The sequence below is a fragment of the Oncorhynchus gorbuscha genome, linkage group LG23, assembly GCF_021184085.1.
Source record: "Oncorhynchus gorbuscha isolate QuinsamMale2020 ecotype Even-year linkage group LG23, OgorEven_v1.0, whole genome shotgun sequence".
In the NCBI taxonomy this organism is placed as follows: Eukaryota; Metazoa; Chordata; class Actinopteri; order Salmoniformes; family Salmonidae; genus Oncorhynchus; species Oncorhynchus gorbuscha.
This window is the reverse complement of record NC_060195.1, coordinates 65,272,638-65,284,429: the sequence shown is the minus strand read 5'-3', so window position 1 is coordinate 65,284,429 and position 11,792 is coordinate 65,272,638. Positions and strand designations below refer to the sequence as shown.

General features: G+C 43.2%; 1 protein-coding gene across 1 annotated transcript in view; it reads left to right on the top strand.

Moving 5' to 3' along the window:
* The first annotated feature begins 3,118 nt into the window (after nucleotides 1–3,118).
* The window catches only part of LOC124010456 (sodium/potassium-transporting ATPase subunit alpha-1), a 10,543-nt gene continuing 1,869 nt past the window's right edge, over nucleotides 3,119–11,792 (top strand). Inside the window, exons 1-18 of the mRNA XM_046322897.1 lie at nucleotides 3,119–3,292; nucleotides 3,553–3,678; nucleotides 4,411–4,470; nucleotides 5,389–5,592; nucleotides 5,731–5,844; nucleotides 6,444–6,578; nucleotides 6,751–6,868; nucleotides 6,975–7,243; nucleotides 7,341–7,784; nucleotides 8,053–8,245; nucleotides 8,977–9,152; nucleotides 9,237–9,373; nucleotides 9,524–9,674; nucleotides 9,780–9,948; nucleotides 10,046–10,200; nucleotides 10,365–10,488; nucleotides 10,641–10,786; nucleotides 11,420–11,550. Coding sequence (XP_046178853.1) covers nucleotides 3,281–3,292; nucleotides 3,553–3,678; nucleotides 4,411–4,470; nucleotides 5,389–5,592; nucleotides 5,731–5,844; nucleotides 6,444–6,578; nucleotides 6,751–6,868; nucleotides 6,975–7,243; nucleotides 7,341–7,784; nucleotides 8,053–8,245; nucleotides 8,977–9,152; nucleotides 9,237–9,373; nucleotides 9,524–9,674; nucleotides 9,780–9,948; nucleotides 10,046–10,200; nucleotides 10,365–10,488; nucleotides 10,641–10,786; nucleotides 11,420–11,550 — 2,864 coding nt within the window. The 5' untranslated portion in view covers nucleotides 3,119–3,280. The remainder of the gene's footprint in view (nucleotides 3,293–3,552; nucleotides 3,679–4,410; nucleotides 4,471–5,388; nucleotides 5,593–5,730; nucleotides 5,845–6,443; nucleotides 6,579–6,750; nucleotides 6,869–6,974; nucleotides 7,244–7,340; nucleotides 7,785–8,052; nucleotides 8,246–8,976; nucleotides 9,153–9,236; nucleotides 9,374–9,523; nucleotides 9,675–9,779; nucleotides 9,949–10,045; nucleotides 10,201–10,364; nucleotides 10,489–10,640; nucleotides 10,787–11,419; nucleotides 11,551–11,792) is intronic.

Below are 11,792 nucleotides of genomic sequence, written 5' to 3'. Positions count from 1 at the left end.
TATCTTACAATGATTGTGAATATACTTTATCTAAGTTTCTATGTGACGTGTCCAGGACAGCGGAGTCAATCACCACCTTCCGGAGACACCTGAAACCCCACCTCTTTAAGGAATACCTAGGATAGGATAAGTAATCCCTCTCACCCCCCCCCTTTAAGATTTAGATGCACTATTGTAAAGTGACTGTTCCACTGGATGTCATAAGGTGAATGCTCCAATTTTTAAGTCGCTCTGGATAAGAGCGTCTGCTAAATGACTTAAATGTAAATGTAAATGTTTGCATGATATTCTCCTTGAAGTGTTTTACATGCAAGGTTTGAGTCTTGGAGATGTGGTAGTATTTCTTGCCCTGCTGTCAATCCATTGTTTGTGCCCTCTATGTTAATAAACCTTGGCACTTTGGTTAACTATTGTTCATCTCAATCATTTGACAGACCTGTGCTTAACTTGTCCCGAGGACCTCCCCTCGTGTATAAAAAAGGTGGCGCAGTACCATTTGTATATCTCTAAAAACACACACTCTCTTTCAGAAACTCCCTCACCTTTTCTGTCTACCCATCTCTCTTTTCTGTCTACCCATCTCTCTTTTCTGTCTACCCATCTCTCTTTTCTATCTACCCATCTCTCTTTTCTGTCTACCCATCTCTCTTTTCTGTCTACCCATCTCTCTTTTCTGTCTACCCATCTCTTTTTTCTACCTACCCATCTCTCTTTTCTATCTACCCATCTCTCTTTTCTACCTACCCATCTCTCTTTTCTGTCTACCCATCTCTCTTTTCTACCTACCCATCTCTCTTTTCTGTCTACCCATCTCTCTTTTCTGTCTACCCATCTCTCTTTTCTGTCTACCCATCTCTCTTTTCTATCTACCCATCTCTCTTTTCTGTCTACCCATCTCTCTTTTCTATCTACCCATCTCTCTTTTCTACCTACCCATCTCTCTTTTCTGTCTACCCATCTCTCTTTTCTACCTACCCATCTCTCTTTTCTGTCTACCCATCTCTCTTTTCTGTCTACCCATCTCTCTTTTCTGTCTACCCATCTCTCTTTTCTGTCTACCCATCTCTCTTTTCTATCTACCCATCTCTCTTTTCTGTCTACCCATCTCTCTTTTCTGTCTACCCATCTCTCTTTTATATCTACCCATCTCTCTTTTCTACCTACCCATCTCTCTTTTCTGTCTACCCATCTCTCTTTTCTACCTACCCATCTCTCTTTTCTGTCTACCCATCTCTCTTTTCTGTCTACCCATCTCTCTTTTCTGTCTACCCATCTCTCTTTTCTGTCTACCCATCTCTCTTTTCTATCTACCCATCTCTCTTTTCTATCTACCCATCTCTCTTTTCTATCTACCCATCTCTCTTTTCTGTCTACCCATCTCTCTTTTCTGTCTACCCATCTCTCTTTTCTATCTACCCATCTCTCTTTTCTGTCTACCCATCTCTCTTTTCTGTCTACCCATCTCTCTTTTCTATCTACCCATCTCTCTTTTCTACCTACCCATCTCTCTTTTCTGTCTACCCATCTCTCTTTTCTGTCTACCCATCTCTCTTTTCTATCTACCCATCTCTCTTTTCTACCTACCCATCTCTCTTTTCTGTCTACCCATCTCTCTTTTCTATCTACCCATCTCTCTTTTCTATCTACCCATCTCTCTTTTCTATCTACCCATCTCTCTTTTCTGTCTACCCATCTCTCTTTTCTATCTACCCATCTCTCTTTTCTATCTACCCATCTCTCTTTTCTGTCTACCCATCTCTATTTTCTGTCTACCCATCTCTCTTTTCTGTCTACCCATCTCTATTTTCTGTCTACCCATCTCTCTTTTCTGTCTACCCATCTCTCTTTTCTATCTACCCATCTCTCTTTTCTACCTACCCATCTCTCTTTTCTATCTACCCATCTCTCTTTTCTGTCTACCCATCTCTCTTTTCTATCTACCCATCTCTCTTTTCTATCTACCCATCTCTCTTTTCTATCTACCCATCTCTCTTTTCTGTCTACCCATCTCTCTTTTCTGTCTACCCATCTCTCTTTTCTATCTACCCATCTCTCTTTTCTGTCTACCCATCTCTCTTTTCTATCTACCCATCTATCATGTCATTATTTCCCTCTCTAAATCTCCATCTACACTCCACAAAGTATAACAGCTACTATGGAAGAATTCCCATATCGCCGATTTAAGAGAGTATGGCTTACCAACTTTAAAGGTTTGCACTTTTTTGTAAAATGAATAAAGGCTATTTGATTATGTTGGGTTCTTAAGAAAATATTAACTTTTTTATGTTGCTATTATTTAAATAAACTGGTGTTACACATCTACACCCCCCCTCTATCTCTTACCGCCCACCTCTCCCCACAGACTGATAACCACAAACAGCCAGACATTTACTAAACAGACACCCGCGGCACTCCACCCTGCCTCCCGAAGTACAACCTCTCCCTGAGTGTGTCAAGGTTACGCACTCTTCCCCACGGCCTCCATCTTAACCTGTGGATTTACATGTGACAGCAAAGGTCAAGGAATGAATGCGCTGGGACGTTGTCCAGTTGGAAGGCAGATAAGATGGCCTCTGGGTCAAAGTCACTATTGTTTGTTATAATTGCAACAACCAACACGCCACCGAACAAAGGCCAATGGCCTTGGTTTCTAGACTGGCAACTTATGTTTCAAATGTGAGAATGAATGTACAAACACAGTTGTTTATGCTCTCGCTTCAACAGCTTTTCGTGATATTATTTAGCTTCAAAGGTGCAGGATTTCTTTCAAATCAACCAACAAGTGAGAAAGTAAGTGCAGCAGAGAGAAAGAAAATGATCTTTATTCATTCATTGTCCTCGTTCTTTTCCATTCCACTCCACACTGTTATTACTGTCAACTTCTTTTCCATTCCACTCCACACTGTTATTACCGTCAACGTCAGACGGATTCTTTCTTTCAGGGGCCTTGTCGTCAAAATGACCAAGCTGTATAGGTGAAGGTTGAATAAATAAATAAATGCCATTTCACAGATCCCCAACCCCTCCCATCCTCAGCCCCCTCTCCACTCACCTGCCTCATTCCTCCTGTGTACCTCCCCTTGGGCAGGTAAACCAGTCGGGTATATAAATATATTCAAACCTCAGTTAGCTATCCTGGGAGCTCTGGGGTGACTCGAGACGTCGAGAAGTGAGAGAGAGAAGTGTAAACGTGTAACAGGTGGAGTTTCTCAGGATAAGGAGCAAGTATATTCTCTTTACAAACCACTGGGATTGAGAGTCCTAGAACAGCAGTGCAAGGATGGGGCTTGGAGTAAGTCTGGATTTCACTTTTAAGTATCAGGATTTGGATTTACTTATATTGTGTCCTTTCAACTTTAAAAAAATCTGTTGTTTAGTTTTGCAGTTCATATTACAAGTTTAGCCCTCGGTTCATGGCTGCTTCTTAGTTTTTAAAATAAAGTTCTATATTTGATAAAGTTCTGAATGCACTGCTTATCTAAGCCCTCATTAGGAAAGAGGCACATCGATAGTTCACACTTTCTCATCATTAACGTACCTTCTGATATACAGAAGGGGAAAGATGATTATAAGCTGGCGGCGACCTCCGAGGACAATGGAAATAAAAAGAGCAAAAAGGAGGTGAAGAAAGCAAAGGAGAAGAAGGACATGGACGATCTGAAAAAGGAAGTTGACCTGGTGAGGAAAACTGATTATTTATTAAATGACTAATTATATTCATCTCATTTTGTTGACATGAACAATGCACATTTATCCATATACAATGTACACATCAAAGCACTGGAGTTGGCTGCAAAAATGTTAATCCGTAGTCCCAGAGATGATTTAAATAGTGTGATATAGCATCAAAACTATCAGCATTTTTGGCAAGAAAAGACTAAGGTAAACATTAAGCCTATTAATCTCTATGGATCAGAAAAGGTACAACACACAACCTTTCAAATGTGCATCAAGCTCTGTAGTTTCTAGACTTGCATTTGGGTACTCATTAGCATTTTAATTGACTTACTATTACTCTGCAGTGAGTCTTGGGTTTCAAAACCCCAATGGCCTGCGTTTATACTTCAGAGGAACAGTAACATATCTTTGGAAATGGCTTTTTTAAATACAAGGAGCAGAATAAAAACGTGTGTGCACTGTGCAGAACTTCTTCAGGGCAGAAATGTGAACCAGACAATTCCATCCATCATAAAGAAACACATGACTTATCTTTGGTTTACATTGCAATCGATGCAGCATAACCTCATCATACCTAGGATCATTTCAAATGGTTTGAGGAATGTGTTTCATTAACTATGCATGTTCTGCATATACTTCCGCCATGGGGAAAAGTTGAGAGAACTCCCTAGTTCAACAAGCAACTGTTTCTTTCTTTCTCAATCTCTCTCTCCCCCCCCCTCTCTGATTTAGGATGACCACAAGTTGACCTTGGATGAACTTCATAAGAAATACGGCACAGACTTAGCCAGGGTGAGTGAGTGAATATGTTTGTGCCTCTGCTTTTTAAAACTGACAACCAGTTGTATCAGCTGCTCCTACGGATGATTTCTGACTGTAATTTGAAGCGCATTGAGGTCGTGGAGGTTACGGCACGAGGTCATATCGTAGGTCGAACTTCATCTGCCTTCTAAGTCATGATCACATCACTATCTACCACTGAATCTTTGAACATGAAACACATCTATGTCTTCCTAAAGTTTACACAGAGTTTGGAGTCAAATATATATTTTCAGATTGTGTGACTCCCATTACATTCTTTTCATTTTATTCTTTGAATCCTTTATTTAACCAGAGTGGTCACATTGAGATGTACATCTCTTTTACAAATGAGCCGTGGCCAGAAAAGTGGCATACATAGTAAACACAGCATAAAAACACAACATCAGACATGACAGTGAGTGGAAGTTAAAACGCTGCATAGAACACATGGATCAGACTTTCTCCATTTGTGTGACAGCAAGTCAGATTCACATGAACTATTTTTAACAAGCCATAGGTTGGTCTAATGCAGGGGACACAATATCTGCAATATCAGCTTTGTGTGGAGTATAATTAGGACAGGCCTAAACATTGTTTTGTGTGGAAAGGATAACAGTTAAACACTGTTTTGGTGATGGCGCACAGATAATGATCTGTTGATATTTGATCCAGGGATTAAGCAGAATTTCCACTACAAGGGCCACATTCACACGGGAACATTGAAAGCATTATGTAGTGATGAGGGGCGAGGTTTGGGGGCGGGGGGGGAATAAGATTTTCTTGCTGACAAAAGGGGAGGGGAAAGTTTTGAGTTCCAAAGGTAATCACTCTACTGCCTCTTCCTGCTTTCCTCCCTCCTCCTTTCTCTTCACTCTACCTTTCCCTCTCTCCTATCCCTCCCCCATCCAGGGTCTAACCTCAGCTCGGGCTAAGGAGATCCTTCTTCGTGATGGCCCCAACACCCTGACCCCTCCTCCCACTACCCCTGAGTGGGTGAAGTTCTGCAGGCAGCTCTTTGGTGGGTTCTCTATGCTCCTATGGATTGGTGCTATGCTCTGCTTCCTGGCCTACGGAATCCAGGCCGCCTCCGAGGATGAGCCAGCTAATGATAATGTGAGAATGATAGAATTCTGAGATCATTTGAGACTTAACAAAAACTACAATGCCTCTAGTGCCTGAAAGGGTTTTCTCACTTAACCGTAACGTAATAGTCTCATACTCTTTCTCCCTCTTCGTTTCTGTCCCTCACAGTTGTACCTGGGTGTTGTGCTCTCTGTTGTCGTCATTGTCACTGGCTGTTTCTCCTACTACCAAGAGGCCAAGAGCTCAAAGATCATGGACTCCTTCAAGAACCTGGTCCCACAGGTTAGACTTCTGCCTTTTCAAACACCTCTGACAGGAACTTGATTGTATTGTCATGTCTACGGATTGTAATCCTGTCACCTACCTTGTGGCAAGCCCTGGTTGTGTCCTCTACCTTGTAGCAAGCCCTGGTTGTGTCCTCTACCTTGTAGCAAGCCCTGGTTGTGTCCTCTACCTTGTAGCAAGCCCTGGTTGTGTCCTCTACCTTGTAGCAAGCCCTGGTTGTGTCCTCTACCTTGTAGCAAGCCCTGGTTGTGTCCTCTACCTTGTAGCAAGCCCTGGTTGTGTCCTCTACCTTGTAGCAAGCCCTGGTTGTGTCCTCTACCTTGTAGCAAGCCCTGGTTGTGTCCTCTACCTTGTAGCAAGCCCTGGTTGTGTCCTCTACCTTGTAGCAAGCCCTGGTTGTGTCCTCTACCTTGTAGCAAGCCCTGGTTGTGTCCTCTACCTTGTAGCAAGCCCTGGTTGTGTCCTATACCTTGTAGCAAGCCCTGGTTGTGTCCTCTACCTTGTAGCAAGCCCTGGTTGTGTCCTCTACCCTGTAGCAAGCCCTGGTTGTGTCCTCTACCTTGTAGCAAGCCCTGGTTGTGTCCTCTACCTTGTAGCAAGCCCTGGTTGTCCGTGACGGTGAGAAGAAGAACATCAACGCTGAAGAAGTGGTGGTTGGAGATCTGGTGGAGGTGAAAGGAGGAGATAGGATCCCAGCTGATTTGCGTATTGTCTCTGCCAGCGGCTGCAAGGTGAGTACTTTACAATCCCAAAAAACTTGCCGGAGACCAAAACTAATAAAAACAGCACAACATGTTGTCATATTATATGACAAACTGTCCTGAACTGTTTCGGATGGGAAGCATGCGGACACCTTTAGTGTCATTCAATGTTGTATTAATGCAATTCTCTTTTCCCACTCAGGTGGACAACTCCTCCCTCACTGGTGAATCTGAGCCCCAGACACGTACTCCGGATTTCTCCAATGACAACCCCCTGGAGACAAGGAACATTGCCTTCTTTTCTACCAACTGTGTTGAAGGTAAATACTTTCAGTAACTAGCCGTAGTGATTTAATAGTTCAAATAACTTGAAATGTATCACTTAGCCATTTTGTGGTTCTAAACCATATTCTCATGTTTTGTCAGGAACTGCCAGAGGTATCGTCATCAACACTGGTGACCACACTGTCATGGGTCGTATCGCTACCTTGGCCACGAGTCTGGAGGGTGGGAAGACGCCTATAGCCAAAGAGATTGAGCACTTTATCCACATCATCACCGGTGTGGCCGTCTTCCTGGGCGTGTCTTTCTTCGTCCTCTCCCTCATTCTGGGATATGGCTGGCTGGAAGCTGTCATCTTCCTCATTGGAATCATCGTTGCTAATGTGCCAGAGGGTCTCTTGGCTACTGTAACTGTGAGTACTGATGAAATGTCATGTTTAACAAAAACTTCAGTCCTAACAACAAAACTTGTTGATTATTTTAACTGTCTAATATGGCTTTCTATCGTAGGTGTGCTTAACTCTGACTGCCAAGCGTATGGCCAAGAAGAACTGCCTGGTGAAGAATCTTGAAGCTGTTGAGACCCTTGGCTCCACCTCCACCATTTGCTCTGACAAGACCGGAACCCTGACTCAGAACAGAATGACCGTGGCTCACATGTGGTTCGACAACCAGATTCATGAGGCTGACACTACAGAGAATCAGAGTGGTACCTGCTTCGACAAAAGCTCTGCCACCTGGGCTTCCCTGGCTAGAGTCGCTGGCCTGTGCAACCGCGCCGTCTTCCTGGCAGAACAGAACAACGTACCTATCCTCAAGAGAGATGTGGCTGGTGATGCTTCAGAGTCTGCCCTGCTGAAGTGTATCGAGCTGTGCTGCGGGTCTGTCAAAGACATGAGAGAAAAGTACAGCAAGATCGCTGAGATTCCCTTCAACTCCACCAACAAATATCAGGTAACCACATGCACTCTCTGTGGTATCTGTGGGTTAACAACGGGTTAAACTGAATTGTAGAAAGTGGTGTGATAGACCCAAAATCAGGATGGATGGATGGCTTTTCTCAATCAGCTTGGGAATGCCACTTTGTATCGACATCCAATAAGTTGCCAGAACTTTAGTTTTCCAGGCACTGTAGGCTACTTACTGGTCATTGCCTGCTAATTTAAATTTAAACTCTCTTCATGGTGTCATCTGATCAAAAACCAATTCATTTCGCCCCTAGCTCTCTATTCATAAGAACATTGTGGCCGGAGAGTCCAATCACCTACTGGTGATGAAGGGAGCCCCTGAGAGGATTCTGGACCGCTGCTCCACCATTTTGATCCAGGGCAAAGAACAGCCTCTGGATGACGAGTTGAAGGAAGCCTTCCAGAACGCTTACGAAGAGCTGGGAGGGCTGGGAGAGAGAGTGCTGGGTAAGAGGGCACCAATATGGGAAAATATGCATTCAAAGGTTTTGGAATGAATGAAAAGTCTAGAACAGTGGTATTCAACATTTTTCAGTGGGGACCCCATTTTTTCAACCAGGATTTCTTGTGACCCCACCCCAAATCTAATGACATAACATAGAGGCAATCTGGAGTTACTACATCTTTTATCCTCAATTTTTTTGACGTATTGATAAGTACCTATTGATTCTTGAAGGTTATAACAGAATAAATGCCTAATTAGTTCAACTGTCGTAAACCATCATAACCCAAAATATACGTTTTTAACTCTAATGTTTGTAAACAAAGTAAATGTAAAACAAAACTGAATAGCCTCAAAACATGGTTAAATTATTATTTTGATATCATGGATGGCCAATCCTTGCATCCATAGCTCTGTCTATGAGGGGGTATCATTTCTCCAGCCCCATCGCTCAGCTTTTTACCCAACCAGCTGTGGGGAGCCCGCTTTGTTATGGTTTCAACTGCTGATTGCCGCTTTCAATTTTAACATCAACAAATAACCTTCAATTCATTACATTTTCAAAATGAAAAGAAACCAATAACAAAATGATCTTTCTCAAAACCTTTTGTATATTGTCCCAACATAATCTGTACTCATCATTTATTTCTTTGTGACTACAATCCAGTTCGACCCTGACTGGTCTAGAACATGAAGCATTTGTTGTGGCGTGTCTCTGACTCTGTGTCTTTTTCAGGGTTCTGTCATTTCCAGCTCCCTGATGACCAGTTCGCTGAGGGCTTCCAGTTCGATTGTGAAGAGGTGAACTTCCCAACTGAGAATCTGTGCTTCGTTGGCCTAATGTCCATGATTGACCCTCCTCGTGCTGCTGTGCCTGACGCTGTAGGAAAGTGCAGGAGTGCTGGAATCAAGGTATGGCAATATCATACTAAACACAACACTCTTCAGTCAATCCACATAGCAGCCACTGTGATCAGACCACTCCTCTTCCCTTAGGTTATCATGGTCACTGGTGATCATCCCATCACTGCTAAGGCCATTGCCAAGGGTGTGGGCATCATTTCTGAAGGAAACGAGACTGTTGAGGACATCGCTGCTCGTCTGAAAATCCCCGTTTCTGAGGTCAATCCAAGGTATTTGCAATTTGTTTGGGATCATTTCAGTTATGTCATACTGTCTACACTTAAAGAGGAGTGATAGAAACATTTATTTAGCCTTTTTGGGGCATCATCAGAACAGACCAATACAAGCCCCTATATTTAGCTTATATTTGTACCCTCCAGAGATGCCAAGGCCTGTGTTGTCCACGGTGGAGAGCTGAAGGACCTGTCAGCCGAACAGTTGGATGACATTTTGGCCCATCACACTGAGATTGTGTTTGCCAGAACATCTCCTCAGCAGAAGCTGATCATTGTGGAGGGTTGCCAGCGTCAGGTACTATTTTATTGAATTAATTCATGCTCATGAGTCAGTCAGGATGATTGCATCTTACTTTTGGAGTTTCTAACATCTGTAAACACCTCTCTTACTTATCCACAGGGTGCTATTGTAGCTGTGACAGGTGATGGTGTGAATGATTCTCCTGCTCTGAAGAAGGCTGACATAGGTGTTGCAATGGGTATCTCTGGATCTGACGTCTCCAAGCAGGCTGCAGACATGATCCTCCTGGATGACAACTTTGCCTCCATCGTGACTGGTGTTGAAGAGGGTAAGAGAAGCTCTGGCAATGACCATCAATCTGCTGGGTTTTTCCATCCTCTCATCACCCTGACTATTCCTTCCCCCCATCCTCTATTTCCCCTCAGGCCGTCTGATCTTTGACAACTTGAAGAAGTCCATCGCCTACACCCTGACCAGTAATATCCCAGAAATTTCACCCTTCCTCCTCTTCATCATCGCCAACATTCCACTGCCCCTAGGAACCGTCACCATCCTCTGTATCGACCTGGGAACTGATATGGTGGGTCTTTCAGATGTGGATACTCCTCCTTTTTGAACAATCTGATCATGTGTTCTGCTGCGTTATGAACAACAATGTACATGATCATTTTAGAGTTTGTTTGGAAGGTCTTTGAACTAACATCAAAGTTACCAACAATGATCTTTCCCATCATTACCTTCAAGGTCCCAGCTATCTCCCTGGCCTATGAAGAAGCTGAGAACGACATCATGAAGCGACAGCCCAGAAACCCCAAAACTGACAAACTGGTGAATGAGAGGCTCATTAGCATAGCCTACGGTCAAATTGGTAAGGAGTAAATTTGGCCCTTCTTCTGTTTTGCCTGCCTTTACCGGGTCTTGTTGCGTTGCTTGTTGGCCAATCAGTTACATAGCAAATTAACAATCTGATCAATGTCTCTTCACTGACAAAAATACTCTCCTCATTTTTACTCTTCACAGGTATGATGCAGGCCACAGCCGGTTTCTTCACATACTTTGTTATCCTGGCTGAGAACGGGTTCTTGCCCATGGATTTGCTGGGTATGCGTGTGGACTGGGACAACAAGATAATGAACGACATGGAGGACAGCTACGGCCAGCAATGGGTAAGTACACAAACACCGCTCTGCTTTTTGTTGTACTAACGGATTAGCATTGGCCTTGTTTTGATCTGATAAGTTCTCAATAAGAGCTTTTTCAATCTCTCTCCCAATTTTTTTGTTTAGTTTATTCCAGCATACATGGCAGCTGAAAGCTGAATTGCGTATATATCAGGAAATTCAAGATAACAAAATAAATCAGTAAATCTGATACATTATCAAGAAAGTTGACAAGTCATGGATGGGATCACGGATCAGGGTTGATGCACAGCTTGCATTTCGGATAGTCAGCAGAGGAAATATCGATTGTCTTGAGAAAGACAGAGCACCTCAGTCACAGCCAGGGATTCAGACAGACAGGTCCGTAGCCCCAGCAGTGCACCTCACTGGCCCCAACAGTCCTCTCCGTTATTTTGGGCTTCGTCGATAGCTTGCTCCTATTCCTCCAGAACTACCATTTGTGAATGCCACTGCTGCCACCGGCACACAGGTTCACCTCACATTTGGTAACAGAGTAGTCAGTAATCTTCACTACTGTAATGTACAAATGTAAGAAACATATGTCCTCTCACTCTTCTTTTTTCCATATGTCTCTCTACACACTCTCTCTCTTTCTATGGTCTATGATGCATCCTTCAGACATATGAGCGCAGAAAGATTGTGGAGTTCACCTGCCACACAGCATTCTTCGCCAGTATTGTAGTTGTACAGTGGGCTGATTTGATCATCTGTAAGACCAGGAGGAACTCCATCCTTCAGCAGGGAATGAAGTGAGTACACATATCGATCTTTGTGGTCTTGGTCTGCATCCTAAGAGTTTTTTTCTGAAGCTTGATCTTCACTGCTCTGGTCTTGACTTACACATCACCAGAATCAGAATCAACTTTATTCACCAAGTCCATTTACACATACTCACAATTGTACTTGGTGATATGGTGCTGCTAGCAATAGACAACATTAAAGGCCAGAATACATACAGAACAATTTACACAACGTTTATATACATTATATA